General features: G+C 55.3%; 1 protein-coding gene across 6 annotated transcripts; it reads left to right on the top strand.

The window, feature by feature from the left end:
• The first annotated feature begins 537 nt into the window (after positions 1-537).
• On the top strand, positions 538-21,641 carry PLCB2 (phospholipase C beta 2). 6 transcript variants are annotated; one of them, XM_038580039.1, is made up of 33 exons: positions 539-929; positions 4,569-4,646; positions 5,238-5,306; positions 5,950-6,090; positions 6,225-6,304; positions 6,391-6,444; positions 6,551-6,626; positions 9,730-9,830; positions 9,982-10,148; positions 10,235-10,381; positions 10,558-10,715; positions 11,176-11,258; positions 11,499-11,583; positions 12,163-12,325; positions 12,448-12,560; positions 12,669-12,765; positions 13,807-13,891; positions 14,030-14,154; positions 14,672-14,826; positions 15,374-15,538; positions 16,151-16,250; positions 16,771-16,875; positions 17,046-17,140; positions 17,273-17,348; positions 17,612-17,656; positions 17,779-18,001; positions 18,079-18,253; positions 18,384-18,460; positions 18,555-18,650; positions 19,162-19,219; positions 20,136-20,222; positions 20,574-20,750; positions 21,287-21,641. In XM_038580039.1, exons 1-33 carry the CDS (start codon positions 846-848, stop codon positions 21,431-21,433), a joined length of 3,687 nt encoding a protein of 1,228 aa, XP_038435967.1. In that variant the 5' UTR covers positions 539-845; the 3' UTR covers positions 21,434-21,641. The 6 variants fall into 6 exon arrangements, 5 of the variants coding, with proteins under 5 accessions (XP_038435971.1, XP_038435967.1, XP_038435970.1 ...); XM_038580042.1 differs by having other exon boundaries at positions 540-929; positions 17,615-17,656; positions 20,574-21,313; XM_038580041.1 differs by having other exon boundaries at positions 540-929; positions 20,574-21,313.
• Positions 21,642-24,709: the final 3,068 nt, after the last annotated feature.

The raw sequence follows: 24,709 nt of genomic DNA, 5'->3' as shown, positions 1-24,709 counted from the left end.
GGGGAGGCTGGTGGCCAAGGGTTACTGTGTGTGGAGTAATGTCTGGTCTGTGGCGGTTCCAGGCCTCCGCCAGGCCCACAGGGCCAAGAGGAATCATGCATGGCAGCAGGTGAGAGGCGTGATTGCCTCACTGTACCTCATTTCCATGGGAGGAAGCATTGAGAAAGAAGAGCTGGGTGTTCAGCAAACTTTGCTTATTCAAAACGCCCCAGCTGGGCCCTCCTCACCTTCAACTCCCCTGTCCAGAGTGGTCCCAGCCTCCTCAGCCTCTGGAAGAGACTCCTATTCTTTAGAGTCCACCTCTGGGGCAGTCCCTTCCCCTGGGGAGCTCCTTGCACCCTCCCCTCAGGCCCAGCCTGGGCGACAGCATCCCCATGTGGCCCCCATATTGTTCTTTCTCCAGCCCTTCAGCTTCATCTGACCAGAGATCACCCCTGGGGCTGAACTCCCACCCTGCCTGCCTACCCCAGCTCCAAGGTGACCAGGCCTCAGGCCTCAGGACCCGCCCCTCAGTCCTGAAGAGCACAGAAAAGGAAGCCCTGAGCAGGAAGTGCTGAGGCACAAGGGGTGAGGGCGGGGGCTTTGCGGAGGGAGCCTAACCTCCCCGACACAGGCAGTGACCACAGCCCCCCACTGAAGGCAGGTGGGAGGAGCCTGATTTAAAAGGCAGATGGGCCTCTGGCCAAAGCCCTGGGCTCCGCTGGCCACTGGCAGCCGTGGGCTAGAAGAGTATCCAGACTTCCGGGCCCTCGGCGGGTGCCATGTGAGCCCGCTTGGCTCTCCTCCAGCCGCCCTCCTTCCTTCCTCCGCCTGTCCAGCCTCTCCAGAGAGGGCCACGTAGCACCATGTCTCTGCTCAGCCCTGTCCTGCTGCCCCCCAAGGTGGAGGCTTATCTGAGCCAAGGGGAGCGCTTCATCAAATGGGACGATGTGAGTGGGGCAGGGGTGTGGGCTGCTGGGGCACTGGGGTGGTGGGGGCCCTGCTGTTAGGGGGTGCTGGGTTGGTTTATGTCTGCTGGGACCAGGCGCCTGTGAGGCTTGGCCAGGCAGCTGATACAACAGCCTGGATAAACAAACCTGGGGGTGGGGGGTGTGCCCCTGACTGCACGTCCCTGGACTGCTGGGGCTCGGGCTCTGCGTCTGGATGGGACAAGAGGATGAGCTGCCTGCGTGGTCACAGAAGGGAATTTCTTTGGGTTTGGGTCTGTGGTCCCCCAAACCACCAAGACAAGGGTAGGGGGATCCTGATCTCAGCATTAGTGGGAGGAAAGTGCCCTGGAGTTGTGACAGTGCCAGAAGGTCCCTAACTCCTAGCACAGATGCCCCCACTCTTGCTCTTCCCCATAGGGCTCTGCCCTAGCCCAGGGAGGTCCCACTCTCCCCTGAGCTGCTGTGGGGTGGCCAGAAAAGGTGGGGGAACCCTAAGTGAGAGCTGGAGGCCTCTGCTCCCGGGCCTAGGAAGGAACTGATTGACTTCTGCTTCTGCTAGCTTCTTTCAGCTGAGCTCCCAGCCACCCGTCTGTCTGCAAGGAAACGGGGAAGCTGCTGTTTTGCTCTGTACCTCTCTGTCTCTACTGTCTGTTCCTTCTCAGACTGGGGCCTGCTTCCCAGACTCTGGTCCTCCTCACTCCTGAAAATGTTGTTTTGTGATAAGTCAGGGATTCTCTTGGGCAGGGAAATGAGCCATCTAAGGCCTTTTGTGAGGCTGCATTAACGGAATCACAGTGGGCTGGTCCCAGCAAGGGAATTGGAAGTCTCTGGGGGAGAGGAGGTCTTTAGGGCTGCCCATCCTCCTTCCAGGTGGTATGAGGGAATTCTGGGTCTGTGAGTTAAGGCACCCTGGGGCTCTTGGCCATTCTGGGCTGCACGAGGCTGAGTAATGTGGTTGCCATGACTATGGGTAGGAGGCCCCTGGTTAGACGCTTTCTGCTTCCCTAGGAGTGGTGTGGGCGATGTGGCATGGTGGTGACATGTCCCAGGAGAGTGTGGAAGGAGGGAAGTGGCTCAGAATGAAAAATGAAGTGGCCTCTCTCAGTTCCTCTGGGAAGTGTGTGTAACCTGATTGGATGGAGGGTCATTAGGGGTGGGGGCATGCTGTATGGCTTTCTGTGCAGGCCAGTACCTGTGTAGTTGGTTGCCCCACTCCCCACCCTGAGACAGGGCACGGCATGTCCTGAGAATCCTGACCTCCAGGAGCAGGAAGCTCCTAAGCTTTGTCATGGGGCACATGTACCCTTGAGACAGGGCTCTGCTCAGAATTGCTTTGCCCAGTTGGCAGATGATGTGGGTATGTCATGTCATGTTGAATAAGCACAATGCAAAAGATGTCACCAACTCCCAGCTTAATTTTGCCTCCCATGGTCCCTTTACAACATATTTGGTGGGAGAAGCTCTTCTGCCCATGGAAGGAAACTCAGCCAGTCACAAGACATTCCATTTGCTCTTGGGTCATAGACAATCATGCTATGGTCATCTTACCTCATGAAACCCAGTCTTATTTCAGAAGCCAGTTATAATTCAAAGCTCAAATCTTATGGCACCTTCTGCCCTCCTCCTTTTAGGAATGGTTTTAGGCAGGCTATAGGTGCTCTGCAAAGGCCTGCAGCAGGGTTCCCTGATCTTCCTCCAAGGCCTCCCCACCATGGGGTGCGGGGAGGGAGGTGGGGGGGGGTACCAAGTTCCGAACTGAACAGTTGCTATCACCAACTGCCTCATGCTTTCAGAGGTTGGTAGAAGGTTAGGCTTATTCTTTCTCTGGTGGACATTTTTGATGATTCTCCTTAAAGTGGGGAGAGCCTCCCCCACTGAGCTAGTGATCCCTTACATAAGGATCCTTCTTCCATCTCTGTTTCAGAAGGTCACTCAAAATTATTTCTTCAGCCCCTTGAAATCCATTTATGACCTTCAATTTCCTGTGGCTTTGGACTCTTTCTTTCTCATAGGCCCACTCTGGACCCCAGCACATACTCTTGTGTTCACTGCCTGAAGGGAACCTGGGATTTGGCCTCATCTAGCACAACCAGGGTCTCAGTACCTCTGACACCCAGTTTCCTGGGCAAGAGTCAGACCCCAGTCTACTTTGCCCCACAACTGCAGGGGTGACCAAAGCTTTCTAAGTACAGTTGAAATCCCTCACTAGGCTTAAAGTGAGGGGCCAGGGGGCCCCTGGGTGGCTCAGATGGGTGGGCATCTGACTGTCGATTTTGGCTCAGGTCATCATCTCAGGATCTTGAGATGGAGCCCCAGGTAGGACTCCACATTCAGTGGGGAGTCTGCTTCTCTCCTCCCTCTGCTCCTCCCCCTGCTTGCACTCACATGCACATACTCAAGCTCTCTCATAAATAAAGAAATAAATAAATCTTTAAAAAAAAAAGTGAGGGGTCAGGCACTGCCAACCCTTCCTTGAGGAAGAAAGGGAGTGGAGCTCCAACACTGCTTTCTCCAAAATTAGCCTCCTCACAAAGTGTTTTTTGTCCCATACTCTAACTATCCCTGGCCTGAGAACCTTTCTTTTGACCATTTCCTTTGTAAATTCTGCACTTGGTCTGGTTTGTGTGCAGCAACTACCATGCCTCGTTGGAAACTTCAATTTTATGATCTTGTTTTATATGCATATGAAGACCATCAGAATGAAAGATAGCCTCTGCTCTGTGAGTGGAACAAGAATTTAGAAGCGAGTTCGTTGATCATTCACTGATTTCTTCAGCAAACATGGAGCACTGAGCTCATGGTCTAGCATATAAGCTTATGGTCCAGCTTATGCTACAGCACAGGCTTGTTTCTCTGGAGTCTATAAGCCCTTGGGGGTTTTCCGGATGGGCTCCTTGCTGTGCAAACCACATACACACTGTTGTAGCATGTTTCAGGGAAAGCTTTTCAGAAGAGGAGAGACTTGCTCTTTGAAGGTATTTCAGGCAGGGGAGAGTGGGATTCTTAGGCTCGGAGGTGGGAATGAGCTTGGTGCCTATGGGACACTTGGATGGGTTGGCTGGGGAGTGGTTTGTGGAGGGGAGGATGGGGCACGTGGGAAGCTAGATAGCAGGTGCATTGTATAAGGCCTGGATGCACAGGAGTTGGGCTCTTAGCTCTCACCTTGCTGGTCAGTTTTCCGGGGTGGTGGCACTCTTGTCTTGCCAAGAGACATTCTACCCCTTTGGCTAAGCTGTGGCCCTTGAAAACAGGGAGAGGTGGGGACCAAGACCCTCTTTGGGGTCTAGAGGGAGAACCTCTGTTTGGGGTTTCAGAGGAGAAGCCTCCTCTCTTTCAGAAATTCTGTCTCTAATTCTCTACTCCTCCCCAACCCTGATTTGGAGGTTTTAAGGCTTGTGCCTAACCCATAGCTCTGGAGAACAAAGAATACACCTGCAGATTCCCTGGCCAGCCACCTCCCAGGGAGATGGTGAGCTCTGAAACCCCTGGCCTAGCCTGGGCCAGGGAAGTTTGGTCTGAAGTCTCAGCGCAGAGAGCTGACCCCTTCTATCTTTTTTTTTTTTTTTTTTTTCCGTTTATTTGTCTTTTTTGTTTGTTTGTTTGTTTGTTTGTTTTTCTTTTGACCACCTCTGTCCATAGGAAACCACGATAGCTTCTCCGGTTATCCTTCGTGTGGATCCCAAGGGCTACTACTTATATTGGACATATCAGAGTAAGGTGAGGCAGCCCCTACTTACCACAGCCTGGAGCTCCTGCTGATCCACTGAATGAGAGCAGCCTTTTGATAGTGCAGAGGTGGAGGTGTAAATGCCTGTGGAGTAGGGAATGACCTGGAGGGGTGGTTCTGGGGGCTTTCCTGTGGGCGGCAGCTATTTGCCTTGGGAGGGAGGATGCTTGCATCCCTTGGGGAGAGAGAGGAAAAAGCACTGCCACTGGAAGCTGATTCTCTACCTGTGGTACTGGGAAACGTGAAGGCTCAGAGAGATCAAGAAGGGTCTCAGCACCTGGATACAGGGAAGGGAAGGGGAACTTGGGGAGAGTCCAGGATAGTGAGGGCAAGACCACAGGCCACAGCTCCTGAGTGGCCAGGGGAGGGATGGACAGAGGAAGGGAACAGGTTCACCACGAATAGGGAGAACCTGATGGGGGGAAGGGAAGGTTGGGGTCCAGGCTACCCCAGGTAGTGCTGGCATCTACAGAAGGCAGTTGGCCAAGATGTGAAGGGGTGCTGGAAGTTCCCTCTTCTCTCCTCTTCATTTTTGGTTGACTTTTCTCATCCCTTCTTTGCTCCTGCTGGGCACCCTCCAGGAGACGGAGTTTCTAGATATCACCAGCATCAGGGATACCCGCTTTGGGAAGTTTGCCAAGATACCCAAGGTAGGTAGGCCCAGTGGCAGCCCAGGCTCAGCACAGGCACAAGCTCCATGGGGAGGGCAGAAGTCCCTGTGGAGGTGGGGAGCCTGATCTCTGGAGCGAGGGGAAGCTTTCCCAGGCTGGGCAATAGGGCCTTCTCCCTGAGTTGAGGAAGGGATGTGGCTGCTCCTGAGCTTGTCAGAGCTCTTGGTACCAGGAAACCATGAACAGAGATATCATGTGTCCAGGTCCTGCCCGGAGAGCACCCCAGACAATCTGAGAGTGTTGCTTGTGCACATCCCCCACCCCATCTCGTTTGCTTCTATTTGTCTAATGCTGGTAGGAAAACTAGAGGAAGGGATTGATGGGAAGCAGGATTCCATGAGACTGGAAGCTAAGAATCCATTTTCAAATGAAAAATGGCAAACAAAATACAAAGAACTCTCAGGCTGCATGCTGGGTTAATCTCTTCCTGTGGGCCCTCCATCCCCACTTCAGCCCCTGGACTCAGGGGTGGGAAGATGCTGAGGCCTGTGGCTCCCCACTCCCATGTGGATGGGATTCCCCCTAGGTGGCCACAGTTCTAGTGCAGTGGGGAGGGACAGGGCAAGCCACAGTGGGCAGGAATTGGGGCACACTTCTGATACTATGTCACCGCTTGCTGCAGAGCCAGAAGCTCCGAGAGGTCTTCAACATGGACTTTCCTGACAACAACTTCCTGCTAAAGACACTCACCGTGGTATCTGGCCCTGACATGGTGGACCTCACCTTCCACAACTTTGTCTCCTACAAGGAGAATGTGGGCAAGGTACACCTGGGGCGCAGGGCCTGCGGCTGGGCTCCTGGGGTAGCCTGGGCTTCCAACGGGACAGGCCTGGGCTGCAGGGGGCGGGGGCACCTGAGTGCTCAAGGGTCTGACTGCCATGCTCCGGGGTCCTGCAGAACTGGGCTGAAGACGTGCTGGCTCTGGCCAAGCACCCACTGACGGCCAATGCTTCCCGCAGCACCTTCTTGGACAAAATGTAAGTGCCTGCCTGCCCAGTCTTAGGGTGCGGGGCTCAGTGTGCCAGCCTCGGGGCCTTAACAAGCTGCTTTCGGCCCTCACCAGCCTGGTGAAACTCAAGATGCAGCTCAACCCCGAAGGGAAGATTCCTGTGAAAAAGTGAGTTTTGTTAACTCTCTTCCTGCACTTCCATCCAGCTCCTCAAAGCCTTCCCTCTCTGGGTCTGACTCCTCTGTCTGCCTGGTGGCTTTCTCTGCTCCTTCAGTTTTTTCCAGATGTTTCCTGCTGACCGCAAGCGGGTAGAAGCTGCCCTCAGTGCCTGCCACCTCCCAAAAGGCAAGGTGAGTGGTTCTCCTGGCTTGGCTCACCCCCTCATCTGAGCTGGCTGGGACAAAAGGCCAGCGTGGCCAGGCCCAGTTAGGGGCGGGGGGCAGGAATGATAGCACAGCACGGCCAACAGCCTAAAAAGCCAGTTAACCCTTGAGCACTGGTTTCTGATACTAGGCACAGAGATAGATCCAGGGGGGTGGGGATGAGGTGCCTGAGTCCAGAACAGGTTGGTCTATACCACCTACTTCTACTCCCTGGGAGGCAGTGGATGGTGGACTGTGTTTAGGGCAAGCAGCCAGGATGGGTGCATGCTCATTGTGGTGGTCTTGGAATGAAAGCTGAGAGTGAATGTTCTGGCCTAGAGGAGCAAGATAAGGTCAGCAGGGATGGAGGCAACCTCCAGGGATCTGAAATGTGGGGAAGGGGTTCGTTCTGCAGAACGTGTGTGGGATGTTGCCTCTGACCAAGAGTAGAAGCTGCCAGGACATAGCCTTTAGCTCAACACATGAAAACATGATTTTCCCCCCTCTGATTAAGTAATTTTTTAAAAGATTTTATTTATTTACTCATGAGAGACACACACACACAGAGGCAGAGACACAGGCAGAGGGAGAAGCAGGCTCCATGCAAGGAGCTCGATATGGGACTTGATCCCGGGTCTCCAGGATCATGACCTGAGTGAAGGCAGACGCTCAACCACTGAGCCACCGAGGCATCCCTGATTAAGTAATTTTTATTTTATTTTATTCTTTTGATTAAGTAATTTTTAATGAGAAGTTGTATGTAGGTCATCCGCAAGGGGCTTTATACAGATCACGAAAAGGAGCCCTCTGGGTAGATGCAGCCCCAAGCCCAGTGTTTGTGCCAGGCTAGGAGAGTGGATCTCAGACCCTTGCGTCCCCTTGGCCAGAGCTTTCCTATAGGGCACCACCTGCACCTCATGGAGTTTTGTCTCCTGATAAGAATTGGTAATGTAATAAGTAAATAAAAGTCAGACCTCATCAGTCACCTGTTCACATGGGCCCCGGGAAGACTACTCCCCCTCAAGTCACGGCTCAACGGAGCTGGTGACTCCTTGATGCCATCAGTCACAGGAATGCAAGTGTGGGGCTGGAAAGAGGGTAGGAATGGGCTCCTGTCTCCTGAGCTCCCACCCTGGCCAAATCCTCATTGTTGGCTCTCCTTATGTCCCAGGAGGAGTCATTGAACCATCTTTGCTTGGAGCAGATGGGTCTAAGACCCAGTCTTAGGGAGGTACAATCTGGCTCTCTTGTTCAGACTCTGCTCCAGATAAAGACTGATGTTGACCTTCAGTATGATCCTGGAAGACGTTTAATGGGTTTTTCTGGGATGGAACACAAAGGCACAGAATCCCTGGAGACCACTAATCTACTGGCAGTTTCTATTTCTATAAAGTTGCCTAATCTGGACATCATATAATATGTGACCTTTGACATCAGGCTTCAGTCATTTAGCATAAGGGTTTCAAGGTTCTTCCATTTTGTAGCACTTATTAGCACTTTGCGCCTTTTTACTGTTGAGTAATATCCCAATGTTCAGGTATACCACCTTTTGCTTCTGTGTCCATCAGCTAATAACATCTGGGTTGTTTCCACTTTTTGGCATTTTGAATAATACCACTACAAGCCTTGTGTACAAGCCTTGTGTACATATGTTTTCATTCTCTACACCTAGAGGTAGACTATTTAGGTCATGTGGCAACTCTGTATTTAAAATTTTTGAGGAATTGCCAAACTGTTTTCCAAAGTGACTGACCATTATACAATCATCCCAGCAATGTACGAAGTTTCCAGTGTCCTCACTGACACTTGTTATTGTCTGTCTTTTTAAAACTGGACTCGGGATCCCTGAGTGGTGCAGCCGGTTTGGCGCCTGCCTTTGGCCCAGGGCGCGATCCTGGAGACCCGGGATCGAATCCCACGTCGGGCTCCCCGTGCATGGAGCCTGCTTCTCCCTCTGCCTGTGTCTCTGCCTCTCTCTCTCTCTCTCTCTCTGTGACTATCATAAATAAATAAAAAAACTTTAAAAAAATAAAATAAAACTGGACTCATCCTATGGGAGTGAAGTGGTATCTCATTGTGGTTTTGATTTGCATTTATTTCCCAAATGACTAATGAGATTGAGCATCTTTTCATGTGTTTATCGGTCATTTGCATATCTTCTTTGAAGAAATGTCTTTTTTTTTTTTTTTTTTTTTTTTTAATTTTTATTTATTTATGATAGTCACAGAGAGAGAGAGAGAGAGGCAGAGACACAGGCAGAGGGAGAAGCAGGCTCCATGCACCGGGAGCCTGATGTGGGATTCGATCCTGGGTCTCCAGGATCGCGCCCTGGGCCAAAGGCAGGCGCCAAACCGCTGCGCCACCCAGGGATCCCAGAAATGTCTATTCAAATCTCCTGCCTGTCTTTCCATTGGGTTATCTGCCTCTTTACTGTTGAATTGCCCCTTCCTGGATATTTGATTTGCAAATATTTTCCTTTATTTTGTGGATTATCTTTTCACTTTCTTGATGGTATCCTTCAAACATAAAAGTTTTTAATTTTTGAATGAAGTCCAGTTTATCTTATTTGTTGCTGTTCCTTATGCTGTTTAGGGTCTGCAGCTATTAGGGTTGAATTGCCTATTTATCCCTTTGGTTCTGTCAGTTTTAGCTTGTTCATCTGGGGGCTCTGCTGTTAGGTGCATTGTTTTTATTCAAGTTGCCTCTTTTGGAAAATTTATCCTCCACTGAAAGAAAGAAAGAAAGAAAGAAAGAAAGAAAGAAAAAGAAAGCAAGCAAGCCCACTGCTCTGGCAGCAGCACCGCTTGCTTCAAACCTCTCCTCCTCCCTGCTCTGGTCATTCCTAGTTCCAATCCTGCTCCAGCCAACAGACTAAGCCAGTGTCCAGGTTCAGGCGTGAGGCAAACCAGCTAAGCATGTGCTCTGCTCAGCAACCAGCATGTTGAAAAGTGGGTGCTCGGGAGTATACTTGATGCTGCTCTGCCTGCCCTGAGCCCTCCCTCTGACAGGCTCCCTTGCACAGGGCTGGGCCTCTTTGGAGGTTCTTAGCGCTGAGAAGGTGAGTGCAGGAATGATCATTCTGTCCCCCCAGAATGATGCCATCAATCCTGAGGACTTCCCAGAATCTGTCTACAAGAGTTTCCTCATGAACCTCTGTCCTCGGCCAGAAATAGACGAGATCTTCACTTCTTAGTGAGCTTCCTCGGCTGGGCTGGGCATGGGGAAGGGCTAGTGGCTAAAATCCCACTTGCCATGCTGGGGATTAGATGGCTTCTCTGGAGAAGGCAGTTGTCCGTGGTCCCCAGCCCAGGAGCTATAGACCTGTTCCCTCTCTGGCCTGCAGCCATGCCAAGGCCAAACCCTACATGACCAAGGAGCATCTGACCAAATTCATCAACCAGAAACAGAGGGACCCCCGTCTCAACTCCTTGCTGTTTCCACCTGCGCGGCCTGACCAGGTGCGGGGCCTCATCGACAAGTATGAACCCAGTGGCATCAACGTGCAGAGGGGTGAGGACTAGGGGAGCCCCTCCTCTCCATGGGCCTGACTCACTCTGCGGGGGCTGCGGTCCTGACAGCTGTCCCCTGCTCCCCAGGCCAGCTATCACCTGAGGGCATGGTGTGGTTTCTGTGTGGCCCAGAGAACAGCGTCCTGTCCCAGGACAAGCTGCTACTCCACCACGACATGACGCAGCCACTCAACCATTACTTCATCAACTCCTCACACAACACCTACCTGACAGGTGACCAGGGTGACCTCAATGGGACCTCTCCTCTTCTGGTGGCTGCTCCTCCTCCCTGAATCCATCCCTCACATGGCTTGCCCAGGGGCTGTGGAAGGACAGACTGTTGGAGCGGGCTGGGGCGAGCGGGACTGGCTTTGAGCGTGCCCCTGCCTCTCCCCTCCTCTCTGGCTCAGCCGGCCAGTTCTCTGGCCTCTCCTCGGCAGAGATGTACCGCCAGGTGCTGCTGGCTGGCTGCCGCTGTGTGGAGCTGGACTGCTGGAAGGGCAAGCCCCCTGACGAGGAGCCCATCATCACCCATGGCTTCACCATGACCACAGACATCTATTTCAAGGTAAGACTGGGTGTGTGGAAGCTGGTGGCAGTGGCACTATGTCAGGGCCCTGGGCTCAGGGATTGGGGGAGCGGGTGAAACAGAAAGGAGGGATGGTTGGAGGCCTCAGACCAGTGAGGGGACTAGAGGGGACCAGAGGAGACAGCAGTAACAGTGGCCCTCCAGTTCTATGTGTATTGAAATTGGGGAGTAGGGATCCCTGGGTGGCGCAGCGGTTTGGCGCCTGCCTTTGGCCCAGGGCGCGATCCTGGAGACCCGGGATCGAATCCCACGTTGGGCTCCCTGCATGGAGCCTGCTTCTCCCTCTGCCTGTGTCTCTGCCTCTCTCTCTCTGTGTGACTATCATAAATAAATAAAAATTAAAAAAATAAATAAATGAAATTGGGGAGTAGAGAGGGGAACCCCTGAGGGCAGGGTAAGAAATGTTGGATCTCTCCACCTGGGACCCCTTCTTTTCCAGGAAGCCATTGAAGCCATTGCAGAAAGTGCCTTTAAGACCTCCCCCTATCCTGTCATCCTGTCATTTGAAAACCATGTGGACTCGTGCGTATCACATCTGTTCAGCCTCATTCTCCCCTCTGCCCCCACCTCCTGCTTCCAGCTGCCCTCCCCCTGCCCTCCCTGATTGTAGTCATGCCCTCCGGCTCTCTCTTGGGTCTCGACACAAGCTCCTGGGCACCCCAGGTCCTCCTGCCTATGTCCCTGACCCAGGTCAGGGGCCCAAAAGGATGGACAAGAGGGGGGTGGAGCTGCTGGATCCTACCCCACTCCTGCTCCCTACAGACCCCGCCAACAGGCCAAGATGGCTGAGTACTGCCGGATGATGTTTGGGGATATGCTGCTCACAGAGCCCTTGGAAAAGTTCCCAGTGAGTGGACTTTGATGTGGCACATCTGGGCCTGCAGGCTGGGGGCCTGGAGCCGTGTGGGAGCCAAGTTAAGGAGGCAGATGTCCCTGAGGATGTTGGGATTTACCTGGGAGGACTGTGGGGCCAGGATCCTATTATTTACCATGTGTCAGACACTATGCTGGCCTTTGGGGGTATATTAATGACAAGGACACAGTCCCAGCCCCCCAAAAGGTTGCTTACTTTTAGTGGAGAGACAGACAAGTAACCGGGCCATTGCAATCAGTGGCTTCTATGGGAGTACTTGGGGATCAGAGAAGGATTCCTGGAGGAAGGGGTGACAAGCTGAAATCTGAGGGGAAACCGGATTTATCTTGGTGAGAGTAGGGAAAGGGCATTCTAGGCAGGTGAGGGAGATGAGTGTTGTCTGAGAAACTGGATAACTTGGGTCAGGCAGGAGCGCAGCACATGATGGGAAGACTCGTGGGAGGTGAGGCTGAAGAAGCGTGCAGGTCAGATGGAGCCTAGCTCGGTGTGAAGGAGCTGAGGCTTCACCCTGAAGGTGTGGACATGGTCCTGACCCTCTCCTCTCTCCCACAGCTGAAACCAGGCATCCCTCTGCCTAGCCCTGAGGATCTCCGAGGCAAGATCCTCATCAAGAACAAAAAGAACCAGTTTTCTGGCCCAGCAGCCCCCAGCAAGGAATCCGGTGGGGACGCTGAGGGCAACTGCCCACCTAATGCCTCTGTGGGTGAGGGCACAGGTGAGTCAGCCTGGGAGGGGAAGGGTCACAGTCGGGGAGCACCTAGAGGGGGAGAGAGGGGCTGGGCCCAGAGGGGATGTGTAGGGGCCCCAGTCCCAGCACTGATGGAGTGTGTGTGGCAGTGTGGCCTGGTGAGGAAGGGGAAGAGCTGGAGGAGGAAGAGGTGGAGGAAGAGGAGGAGGAGGAGTCGGGAAACCTGGATGAGGAAGAGATCAAGAAGATGCAGTCGGATGAGGTGTGTAGGCAGCCCCAAGCCCCTTCTGCTGTCTCCACTGCAGAGCCCCCAGGCGCGGGTGTGGGCCACCTCCCTGGGTTCTGTACTGCCCTCCCCTCTCCTCTCCAGGGCACGGCGGGCCTGGAGGTGACAGCCTACGAGGAGATGTCCAGCCTCGTGAATTACATCCAACCCACCAAATTCATCTCCTTCGAGCTCTCTGCCCGTGAGTGAGCTCGGGGTGGGGGAATGTTGTAAGCTGGCAGTTGTGCTCGATTCGGGAGAAGGCCCTTAAGAACTATGTCCTGACAGCTGAGCAGCTTGATGGGGGGGGGGGGGCAAGGAGGAGGGGGTCCCCCCTTCCTTGGCCTCTGGGCCCTATCTATAAATAGCCGGCACAGGAGTCAGGGAAAGGGCTTAAGTGGCAGTGGCTCCCAGGTTCCCGGTGCTGTACTGAGGAACTTGGCACCAACCAGAATGCTCTGGACTGTGTCGGTGACAGCTCGGCCACTTATGCCAGGCCATCTCAGCCCTGTTGGCCTGGGGCTCCTGTAGCCTCCTACAGGTTCTGTGGCTCCCAGAGCTGAATGGTGTCTTGGGTTGGTCCAAGCCCAGGAGCCCCGGCCCCGCTGGGCATGAGAACTCCTGGGAAGGGCAACAGGCAGAGAAAACTGGCCAGTGCACATCTGCCCCTTGCACCCTTCCCTTTCTGTACACAGCCATGCTACTGACCTTCACCTCCTGACACACACACACTGCGCTCTTCCCATCTGTGCGTGCCCCTCCCAATGTGAATACCGCTTCCTACACATGCTTGTGCAGCGTATACCTCTACAACACTGACTCCTCATCCCTGCACCCACAGTCCGCAGCCCCACCTGTGCCCGCCCATGGCCTCTCTGACTCCGTGTCTACCTCCCAGCCCTACCCCCACCCCTCATGTTCAGCCATAGCTCATGTGCTCACTCTCTGCATATTACAGTGTGTTCCTAACGCCCTGGGCTCCTTTCCTCTGTGCCATCCAGGGCATGTGTCCCTCCCTCTCCAGGACCGTGGCACATGGCCCATCCCTGGGCATGTCTCCTGCACAGACCCTGACCTCCCAGCATGCCATGACTCACACAGATCTGCACACCAGCTTGGCCCCTTACACCCTTGAGCCTCAGTGGAAGTGCTAGGTTGGAGGGATCGCCGTTCTGGAGGGAGCCTCCCCAGAGGGAGGGCGGCCAGCCTGACGTGGACCCTCTGCCTTTTCTCGCCCACACAGAGAAGAACCGAAGTTATGTCATCTCGTCCTTCACAGAGCTCAAGGCTTATGACCTGCTCTCCAAGGCCTCAGTGAAGTTTGTGGAGTATCCTTGAGGCCTCCATAGCCAGGGTCCCGGATGGGGTGGAGGGATGGGGAAGGCCTGGGGACAGGGCTCACAGAGGGAGCTATGGGGTCCTCTTGGTGTGGGTGGCCTTGGGCCAGCTCCTAAACTCTGGAGCAGCTACAACAAGCGCCAGATGAGCCGCATTTACCCTAAGGGCACCCGCATGGACTCCTCCAACTACATGCCCCAGATGTTCTGGAATGCTGGTTGCCAGATGGTTGCCCTCAACTTCCAGACTATGGGTGAGGGTACTCCTAGGCCCCTAAGAACCTTCCCCTGCGCCCTGCCTCTCCCACCTTCACCTCATTCCTGGGGTGGGGGGTTGTCTTTAGAGCAGACCGGTGTCCTGATGTTCCTCTAGGCTGTGGGAGCCCGTGTGGGCATGTGAGCGGTTAGGGATATAAATGCATTAGCTCATGCCCATACGACTGCACGTGCACCAGTATGCACGTGAAGACGCCAGTGTGCTGGCTTGGGTTCTGGCTGCTTTGCCGGAATGGGCCTGTGGGAACCCCAGCCTCAACCCCCTCTGTGATCCTGGCCCAGTTGTGGCTTAGCTCCCACTAACTCCAGGTTGCAGAGCCTTCCTGAGAGATGAGACACCCTCAGGAAGGAGGCTGGGTCATGAGAGATCGTCATTCTCACAGTCCAGCCAAGCTCCCCATTCACAAGACAGGAGAGGCTGAGGGGTGTGGGAAATAGAGGCCGGGTGCAGACCTGGGGCTGCACCGTCCTCACTGTGTGCTCTTGTCCCTCCAGACCTGCCCATGCAGCAGAACATGGCGCTGTTCGAGTTCAATGGGCAGAGTGGTTACCTCCTCAAGCATGAGTTCATGCGCCGCCCAGACAAGCAGTTCAACCCCTTCTCGGTGGATCGCATTGACGTGGTGGTAGCCACCACCCTGTCCATTACGGCAAGGCCCTGGGGTGGACAAGTGGCTGCGAGGGCTGGGGTCGTGAGGAGAGAGACACAGGCGCTCTACTCCCGCACTCCCAACCCCCTCCCCTGATATCCTGAAAACTTCAGCCCAAGTCAGTTCGTGCAGTAGCAAGTTGCCTTGGAAACTGCCTCCTCCTCGGCACTGGAGGCTGCCTCTTGGTCCCCATGGAAACCAAGGGGAAGGGCTGAGGCTGGGGTGGGGGAGGGGAGAAGAATAGGCAGTGAGGGGCCTGCAGGAGCCCCAGGCCCTAGGGGAGGGGAGGGGAGGAGAGGGGAGGGCTCTATTCCTTCTTTGCTTAGGGAGTGAGGTGGGGAGGCCCACACCTCTTCCCTGAATGCTGGAAGCACCCAGTGGCCAAGGGCTTAGCTGTAACCCCTGCGCCACACAGCCTCAGCTGGATGGGGCTCTCCATAGTACCCAAGAATGGATGCTTCAGCTACAGGAGCTAGAGGCTCCAGGTGGGAGGGAAGAGCTTGGGTGGGAGAGCTGATGCCAGCCTCCCATGGGTCCCCACCCCCAGGTGATCTCTGGGCAGTTCCTGTCTGAACGCAGTGTGCGCACCTATGTGGAAGTAGAACTCTTTGGCCTTCCTGGGGACCCCAAGAGGCGCTATCGCACCAGGCTGTCACCCAGTGCCAACTCCATCAATCCTGTCTGGAAGGAAGAGCCTTTTGTCTTTGAGAAGGTGGGAAGCTAGGGCAGGGCAGGGGCTACGGTCCGGTCCGTCCCTACTTCTTGGCCTCTACTCACAGAAAAGAGGAACTAAAGAAAGGGACTTCCTTGATCCTCCTCCTCTCTCTACCCTTCTGATTTTTAAGAGTCCAAAATCCACATTTGTAGAAATTTACTTGGAGAGCAAGTTTTATGTGTGCATCCGTGTATATGTGTGTACATGCAAACGTGCATGTGTGTTCATCTTAAGACGAAAAGTAGAAATGTGAACTCCCAGTCCAGGGTACAGAGTCCTATGGAACACCCAGTTTAGGGTACAGAGTCCCAGTCCAGAAGGTCTTTTGCCCTGACTGGATACTCATTGGTAAGGCTGTCAAGGGCTGTCTGCACCAGGACCCCCGAGCCCTGGGCTGCATAGCCAACCCTTCTCTCCCGTGTGGACCAGCCAAGGCATGAGCTAAGAGGATGCCTATGTGTGTGGCCTAGAGTGTGCCCTCTGTCCTCACCAAATCTGGTAACACCTGCCACGTTTTCACACTGATGCTAAGACTTCTGAAGCCAGGGAGGTGGGTAGCTTGGTCACCCTCTCCCCGTCCCAGCTTGTCCTGTCCCGAACTCTCCCTAGATCTTGATGCCTGAGCTGGCCTCTCTCAGGGTGGCTGTAATGGAGGAAGGCAACAAATTTCTTGGACACCGAATCATCCCCATTAATGCCCTGAATTCTGGTAAGGATGGAGTCCTTCTGTGCTGTTGCTAGCTGATCTGAGATGAAGGTCAGTGTTAGGAGGCTGTCCAGAGGGTAGAGCAGCTTTAGGGAGGTGGCCCTGAGAGCTTACCTAACCCTCTCATGTTAGCCTATGGAGTGTGGCAAGAATAGGAAACTGACAGAGGTAGGGCCTCTGCCCACCTAAGAGAATGTCTGTAATTTTCTGGAACTACTGGGGCAATTTCCCACGTAACTGATAAACTGGGCACTTAAAATGAGTGATGGGCTTATAACACATTCTCAGTTAATCCTAACAATAACCACATGAGGTAGACCCCATTCACTTCATTTCACAGCTAAGGAAAATCTCAGAGATTTAAAGTAAACTGCCCAAGGTCACACAACCAGGAAGGTGCAGAACCAGACTCAGACTCTGGCCTCTCAGATTCCAAAGTCAAAGGTCTTAAGTACCAGGCTGCTCTTGTGCAGCACTGGGTGGCGACAGGCATGGCTTACTGCCCACCTGTTATGCCCAACAGGCTACCACCATCTGTGCCTGCACAGCGAGAGCAACATGCCCCTTACCATGCCTGCGCTTTTTGTCTTCTTGGAGATGAAGGACTATGTACCTGACACCTGGGCAGGTAGGTGGCCCACAGTATGCTGGGACCTGGGAACCCAGGTCCATTCCCCCTCTCTCTCCGGAAGCCAGCCCCCAGAGTGGGGCAGGACAGCGTATCCTGCAATAGATGAGGATGGGGGAGGCTTCCTGGCACGGGACATACCAGGCCCTGTGATGCCCCTATGCACCCAGATCTCACCGTGGCTCTTGCCAATCCCATCAAGTTCTTCAGTGCCCACGATAAGAAGTCTGTGAAGCTCAAGGAAGCCATGGGAGCTCTGCCTGAGGTCTGTGTTACCTGGTCCAGTAGCTCTGCCCTCTCAGAGGGAAGATGAGGGAGGGGGCAGGGACCTAGGCTGAGAGACCAGACCGGGACAGAGCCCTTGGAGCCTTGTTCCTAATCCGCTCTCCCTACACAGAAACCCTTCCCCACTGGGAGTCCAGTTGCCGGCCAGGTCAATGGGCCATTGGCCCCAGTGAGCAACGGATCTGCAGGTATGCACTACAGGGTCCTCCCACGGACTGGAAGGGCCTCGACCTTTCCAGTGGTACCCACAGGACCGTCTCCCCAGAACAGACTTTCACCTGGGATGGGAGTGACTTTGCAGGAAGCCTTAGCGCTGGGAAAGTGTGCTGCAGGGGGCCCATAGTGCCACCTCCCCAGGGGGCGGGGAGGAGCCGGCCAGAACCTGGCACCCCAACCGCCCCCCCCACACCCACCTCCGGGCACCTGTCAGCCCACCCTGTGGCTCTTGCAGCAGCCCGGGCCAGGGCCGGGGAGGAGGCCGCCAAAGAAGCTGCGGGTAAGGCCTGGCGAGTCCGAGGGATCTTGGGAAGGAGCCCGGGGAGGGTCCGGGCCTCCTGGGGGGCTCCTTGGCGGCGGCGCACCTCACCCCGGCTCCGGCTCCGGCTCCGGCCTCCGCAGAGCCGCAGACCGCCAGCCCGGAGGAGCTGCAGGAGCTGAAGGGCGTCGTGAAGCTGCAGCGGCGGCACGAGAAGGAGCTCCGGGACCTGGAGCGGCGCGGCGCGCGGCGCCGGGAGGAGCTGCTGCAGAGGGGCGCGGCGCAGCTGGCCGGGCTGGGGCCGCCGGGCGCGGGGGGCTGCGGGGGCCGCAGGCTCGGCCCCGGGAAGGGCTCCCGCAAGAAGAGGTACGGGCGGCGGGCCCTCCGCGGCGCGGGCGGGGGGGGCCGGGGGCTCAGCGCCTGCCCGCACGTGGCCTCCGCAGGACTTCGCCCTGCGACGAGGCCGCCGGGGCCGCGCCCCAGGAGGACCGCGAGGGCCCCGAGGGCGCGGACGCGCGTGCGCGCGAGCTGAAGGACCGGCTGGAGCTGGAGTTGCTGCAGCAGGGCGAGGAGCAGTACGAGTGCATCCTGAAGCGCAAGGAGCAGCACGTGGCTGAGGTGCGGGGAGGGGGACCCCCGGGGACCCCAACCCAGCCAACGGCCCTCCCCCCTCCCCGGCAAACTCTGGGCAAAGGGCTTCTCCAGCTAAGTCTGTCCCTGCACTTGCACCCCCACCCCCACCCCACAGCAAATCGCCAAGATGATGGAGCTGGCCAGAGAGAAGCAGGCTGCAGAGCTGAAGACCCTCAAGGAGACCTTGGAGACGTACGGACCATTGCCTCCCACCCATGCCTGACTCTCACCTCCCAGGAGGGCTCCGGCCCCACAGAACATCTTCCTGATACCTGTCTCTCTGCAGTGACACTAAAGAGATGAAGAAAAAGCTGGAAGCCAAGAGGCTGGAGCGGATTCAGGCCATGGTCAAAGTCACCTCAGACAAGATGGCTCAGGAAAGGTGAGCCCTGGAGGGAGGCCCAGGACTCAGACTGAAGGGTGGGTCTGAGCAGGGACCATTCCAGGTGGGAAGGGACCTCCCTGCAAGTGGATCCTGACTCGCTTTCCAGAGATGTGCCTGTCCCCTGGCTCTGGAAAGTTAATCCCATTTCTGTTGCCTCTGATCAGAGTGTCCTTTGGGAAAACACAGAAGCTATCACCCTTTGAGCAGAGAGGAGAATTTCAGGGAAAACCAGTCATACACACAGGGAGGTGAAACCTTGGGACACCAGCTTCCCCCCTGCCTGCCGTGAAGGACAGTGTGTTTTAGTGAGGAGTCCCTCTCCTCAGACAGCCCCTGGAGCTCCCAGTGGCCCCTCACCTCCTCCTTGGTTCCTTATGATTTATCCCGGCTAGCTGATTCTACCCCTATGGTGGAGTTCTCATTTTGTCTACACCCTGAAGAGACCTGGTCTTACCCAACCCTTTATAGGGGCCTCCTGCCCTCTCTGAAACTCTGATCACCCCAACAGGCTGAAGAGAGAGATTAACAACTCCCACATCCAGGAGGTGGTGCAAGTCATTAAGCAGGTGTGTAAGAGCTGAATCCTTCATACACACACACACTCAAACACACTTGTTCACACCCTACATAGGAGGGAAGGGGTGGCCCCAGGCCTTTACATTGCCTTTAGGAGGTGTGCAGTCAAGAGTGGTCCATGCAGCCAGGGATGGGAAGAGGCAATGAAGGGGAGGAGGAACCCCCAAGCTTTCCCAGGGTCCTGGTCTTTGTGTGGAGGTTAGAGTACCAGCCCAAAGGGATCTGTCTCAGGCCAGCTGCACTGGATGGAAGTGATAGGGACTAGCTGGCCAGGGAAGGATGGGATTGGTGTGGGTGGCTGGGAGGGAGGGGGCTTCCTGAAGCTCCAAGGTGTCAGAAGAGGAAGGAGAGCCCTGCTGAGAATGGACCTAAAGTTACCCTTGGAGTATTTTTTTTAAGATTTTATTTATTCATGAGATGCACAGAGAGAGGAAGAGACACAGGCAGAGCGAGAAGCAGGCTCCATGCAGGGAGCCCGATGTGGGACTCGATCCCAGGACTCTGGGATCATGACCTGAGCTGAAGGTAGACGCTCAACCACTGAGCCACCCAGGCGTTCCTCCGTGGGACTATTAACAATAAATTTATGTATTTTTTAAGATTTTATTTATTTATTCACAAGAGACAGAGAGAGGCAGGCAGAGACATAGAGAGAGAAGTAGGCTCCATGTGGGGAGCCTGTTGTGGGACTTGATCCCAGGACTCCAGGATCACACCCTGGGCCAAAGGCAGATGCTCAACCACTAAGCCACCCAGGCATCCCTTAACAATAAATTTAAAAGAACTGTTTGAAGGTTAACAAATTCACCCAAAGTCTTACAGCTGGTTACCTGGGATTGTAGCTGCATTCCAAGCCAGGCTGCCCGTCTGTGCTGCCCTGATTCCCTGCCTTTCACTCCTACCCAGATGACAGAGAGCCTGGAGAAGCACCAGGAGAAGCTGGAGGAGAAGCAGGCAGCCTGCTTGGAACAGATCCGGGAGATGGAAAAGCAGGTGACAGAGACTACCACCCTGGCGGCCAGCAGAGTTGGCCCACCCTTGGAGCCTCCAGTCGGGAGATGGGTGGGGGCAGGAAGGGGACTCAGCCCTCACTGGTGGGCTGCAGGCCCGGTTCCCAGGGGGTCCTGAGGCCCTTTAAGGGGAAGCAGCTCTACAGATCCCTCTGCTTGGTTGGCACACCGTTCCCTGAGAGGCTCCCCGATGGCCTCCACTACCCCTCACCTCCCACCTCGGTCTCCTGGGAGCTCTGAACACATGGGGCATCTCCTTGTTTGACTGTCCAGGGGAGGGAGAGTGGGCAGCTGGCCCCTCCTGAACCAGGCGGTGGTCTTGCTGTACCCACAGTTCCAGCAGGAGGCTCTGGCAGAGTACGAGGCCAGGATGAAGGGCTTGGAGGCCGAGGTGAAGGAGTCCGTGAGGGCCTGCCTTAGGGGCTGCTTCCCCTCTGAGGCCAAGGACATGCCTGAGAGGCCCTGTGAGGCCTTCCGGGAGCTGTGTGAGCAGGACCCACTCGCAGCAAAGGCAGGTGCCCAGGAGAGCCGCCTCTGATGCCCTCATCTCTCTGGGACATTCTGTAAGGACATTCACTCTTCTCTGGGATGTGGCTCCATACCCCCCCGAGGAGAGGCCCTGGCATTCGAAGGATGTGGGAAGCTGGGGCTCTCTTGGACTCCGGAGCCCCCTCCTCAACAGCCAGGCTAGAGGAGGAGGCAGGAAACAGGTAGCATCAGGGCAGGGGCCCATTTGAGGTTTAGAGGTCCTCTCCAATCTGACTTCCTACTCCTCATCCTTCTTCTCTGCCTCTGAATAAGTGTCACATATTTGTTGAGGGCAAAAGGATATGGACTGGAGGCAGGAAATGGGGTCCTGGCCTCACTCTACCTTCCCTAGTGTGCAACTAGGGGTGCCCCACTCTGGACTCTGTCCTCACCTGGAGGGCTAGGTCTAGCTGCCTGGAACCTCCATTCTAGCACCCCTAGTTCAAGCAGGATCAAACACCAAACCTTCCTGCTGTGAGGTCCCGTCTCAGACCTGTCCTGAGCTGGCCTCCTTGTCAGTTCCCTAATACAGAACCCGGCACTCTGTCCAAGCTTCCTGGGGACGGCTGCTTCCAGGATCCCAGGACGAGGTTGCTTCCCTGGCCTCCTGCCTGTGGGGGATGGGAGCCTGACCTGGAAAAGCTGCCTCAGCTGTCTGACCACTGAGAGGACTGGGCTTCTGGCTAGTAGGAGGGCTAAGGAAGGCCTTTGAGGCACTCTCCTAGGTCTGGTGGGGGGGGGGCGGTGTTACTTCCTAGTATGTATCCCCACTCAGGCTGCTTTACAAGGTCAGCATCATTTTCTTTCCTGACTTTGAGATTTATTTATTTTTCTCTTTCTTACACCTACTAAAGAAGAGCCTTGTCCCAATGTTTCCTGCCTAAGCCTGACCTCTGTTCTACAGCTAAGAAATGGGGGGCAGGGGGTAGTATGCTCCTGAAATGAAATGGCCTGGGGAGAAAAAAAAAAAAAACCTGGCTGCTGAAGCCCAGGATGAGGTCCCTTCCAAAGCCCAGTGATGGCCCTGCTTCTGGGCATGAAGGGGATTCACTTCCTCTTCTGCCTACCCTGATGCCACAACCACTGGAAAATGAGGTCATCCCTCTTCTCCACCCCCCACCCATAAGTGGCCCTTCCTTGTCTCCACCCTCAGGGCTGCAGCAGAAGAGCCTAGTGCAAGGGGCCCCCCTCCCTCTTGGGAGCTGTGAACCTCCAGGCCACCTGGGCCCCTTTAGGCAGACTGAGAGTGGTCAGATTCTTAGGTGGTTATGGTTGAACCCAACACTTGCTCTAAAGGGGTTTGTGGACAGCTGTTCACTGCACCTATGGCCATAGCCCCAGATCCCAGATGGGAAGAGCCACTGGCTTGGGAGAGGCCAGGCGGGGATTGATTCTGGGAAGAGGTTGTTTTCTTTTCAGAGTTATAACAAATGCCATTAGTTCCGAGCACCTGTGCCTTCAGAAAATAAACAGAACCACTGCCCTCCATCCCCCTGGGGGCCTGACCTCTGGGATCCTAGCATTCCCTGGTTGCAGGTTGAGACTAGGAGTCCTGCTCATTCACAGCAGTAAGGCCTGTCATTGACGTGCCCGGCTTGCAGTCACACTGGATGCAGCCAAGGGTGGGATATTCATACGCCAGAGCAGTGCCCTGTCTTTAGCCCTCCTACTGGGCACTCAACTGCCCCATCTCCCTGCTGACCCAGGGGCATGAACCATGCAGGGATGAGGATCCAAGCTAGAGGAATTCAGTGGCCCAGGTACATGGGCATATGCCAAAGAGAGCCCACTGGGCAGTCCCCAGCTTTTCCCAATGACTGCTGAAAGGAAGGAGAGACTGCCCTCCCATAGCCTCTCAGCCGGGCCGGGCAGTCTTTGGGCCCCCCTTGTGGAGCGGGGAAGCCCAGAAGCGGGCTAGACATGCGGTCCTGTCTCCTGGAGAGGCCTCTGCACAGCAGGTTGGGGGCTTCTCAGGAGGTCAGGCCCAGTTCCCCATCTCCCTGTGTTCTGCCCGCTGGGAACATGCTGGAGATGAGTTACCCTCCAGCTGCAGGGGATGTGCAGAGGAGTTAATGCCCTCCCCGAGGGCCCCAGTAGGTGAATTCCTGCTGTCTTACCTGTGGGGCTGGGCCAAGCTTCCCTATCCATTCATTGTGCCTCAGTTCCACCTTTTAACATCAAGAGAAGGGTCTCTGCCCAGCTTCTCAGTCCCTGACTCAGATACCAGAGTCCCCTGCTGACTCAACACCCCCCTGCACCCCCCCCCCCCCCAGCTCTCTGGAATTCCCAGCCATGTGCCACCAGGCCCAGCCCTGCTGAGCTGGTGCAACGTGACAGGTTGAGGGGGCTGGTGACACTGGAGGAGGAAAGAAGGGGGTCCAGGAGGGGGCCAGCTGCAGACAGAGTGACAGACTGCAGACCTGAGCCTAGCACCCCTGGGACAAAGCCTTTTTGCCAGCCTGGGGCCTGCAAGGGGAGAGGCTCAGCAGGTGGAGGGGAGGGGAGTGCCGGGCGCCTGCCTGCTCCCTGCCTCAGCTCCATCTCCTGTCAGCCTTCAGCTCCCTAAGCGACAGCTTCTAATTCCGGCTGTAGGGGCCTCCTGCTCTGCAGCACATGCTCAGCTTTTTTTTTTTTTTTTTTTCTTTCAGTTTTGCTATTTCTTTTCTGTTCAGAACATACTGAGCCTACAGAAAAGTCAGAGCAAAGGCTCCAGGGCCTGAAACGTGGCACTATCCCCCCATCCCGCCATGGGCCTGGCTGGGTTGGCGATGCCAGGGGGTGCGAATGCTCTGGCTGCTGTGTCTATAGAGTAGCCAGCCTGGCGCTCCCTGACAGGGACCTGTGCCAGCTCCTCTGCTTCCCTGGAACTGTCTCCATCCACCCCAGGAACAGGGACACAGATGAGGCAGACTTGTCCCAGAGAAGCTCACACGGAGGAGAGGCCACAGTTCTTTTGGACCTAGCAGGTGTCCATTCCATGTTCCCACTGCTTCTCTCCTCCACCTGGGGTGTGTCACCATCCGGCTTGTCAGGCTAGCCTGCCACACACAGATTGCATGGTTACCTCCTCTTACTCTGGAAACAGAAAGAAGGGAAGAAAGCAATTTCCCTCATGCTGCAGAAAAGGGAAATTGAGTCATGAAGGAAAGGAAAGCCTTTCTTCTGCTGAGTAGAGGGAAAGCTTTCCTGCATCCTTACTGAGGTGGGAGAGTCTATACCCACCTCCAGGTGACACCCCAGGTGGGGCCCCCATGTCTGGGGTGGGGGGTGAGATTGGGCTTTCTACACTCTGAATAACCATGCAGCTCTTTCTCTGACACTCTCTAGCTTGATCTTGCCGGAAGCAGGCAGGGCTAGTATTGTTGGCTTCATCTTGCAGACAAGACTGTGCAGGCCTGGAGCCACACTCTGGTAAATGCCTCCGAACTGGGACTTAACTCAGAGGTCAAACGCTGTGCCCTTTCTGTGACACCATGAGAAAAACCTGGCAGAGCAGGGGGATTAAGGAATGCAAAAAAGATAAAGGGGATCTGTGCTTGACAGTATATACAGGTCTCCATTACATGTGCCCCCCAGAACGGAGAGAAGTGGGAACCCCTGCTCCACGGCTGGGCCCAGGATGCCAGGTGGGCATCCCTGAAGCCTAGAAGCCTGGAGTGCAGGGCCCTGTGTGCACTTTGCTCCTCCTCATCCATCTGGGCCCACTGTCTCCTTCCCAGAGACAAATCCTCTCCTTGCCCAGAACTTTCCCCCCAGCAGTTCCTGCTGCAGAGCATCTCATGGCGGCCCTGCCCAGGCCCGGGACACCTTCATTATTTCCCTTATTTCCTGCTGTCCATACGAAGGTACTTGGTAGAGCAGCCCTCAGTACTATCCCCTAGAAGTTTTTCTTGCTTCCATGTCCTTGCCTCAGTAACCCTGTCTGGAATGTTCTCCTTCTTT

This window comes from Canis lupus, chromosome 30, assembly GCF_011100685.1.
Source record: "Canis lupus familiaris isolate Mischka breed German Shepherd chromosome 30, alternate assembly UU_Cfam_GSD_1.0, whole genome shotgun sequence".
Lineage (NCBI taxonomy): Eukaryota > Metazoa > Chordata > Mammalia > Carnivora > Canidae > Canis > Canis lupus.
The sequence above is the reverse complement of the archived record's forward strand: the minus strand, read 5'-3'. Positions and strand labels throughout refer to the sequence as shown.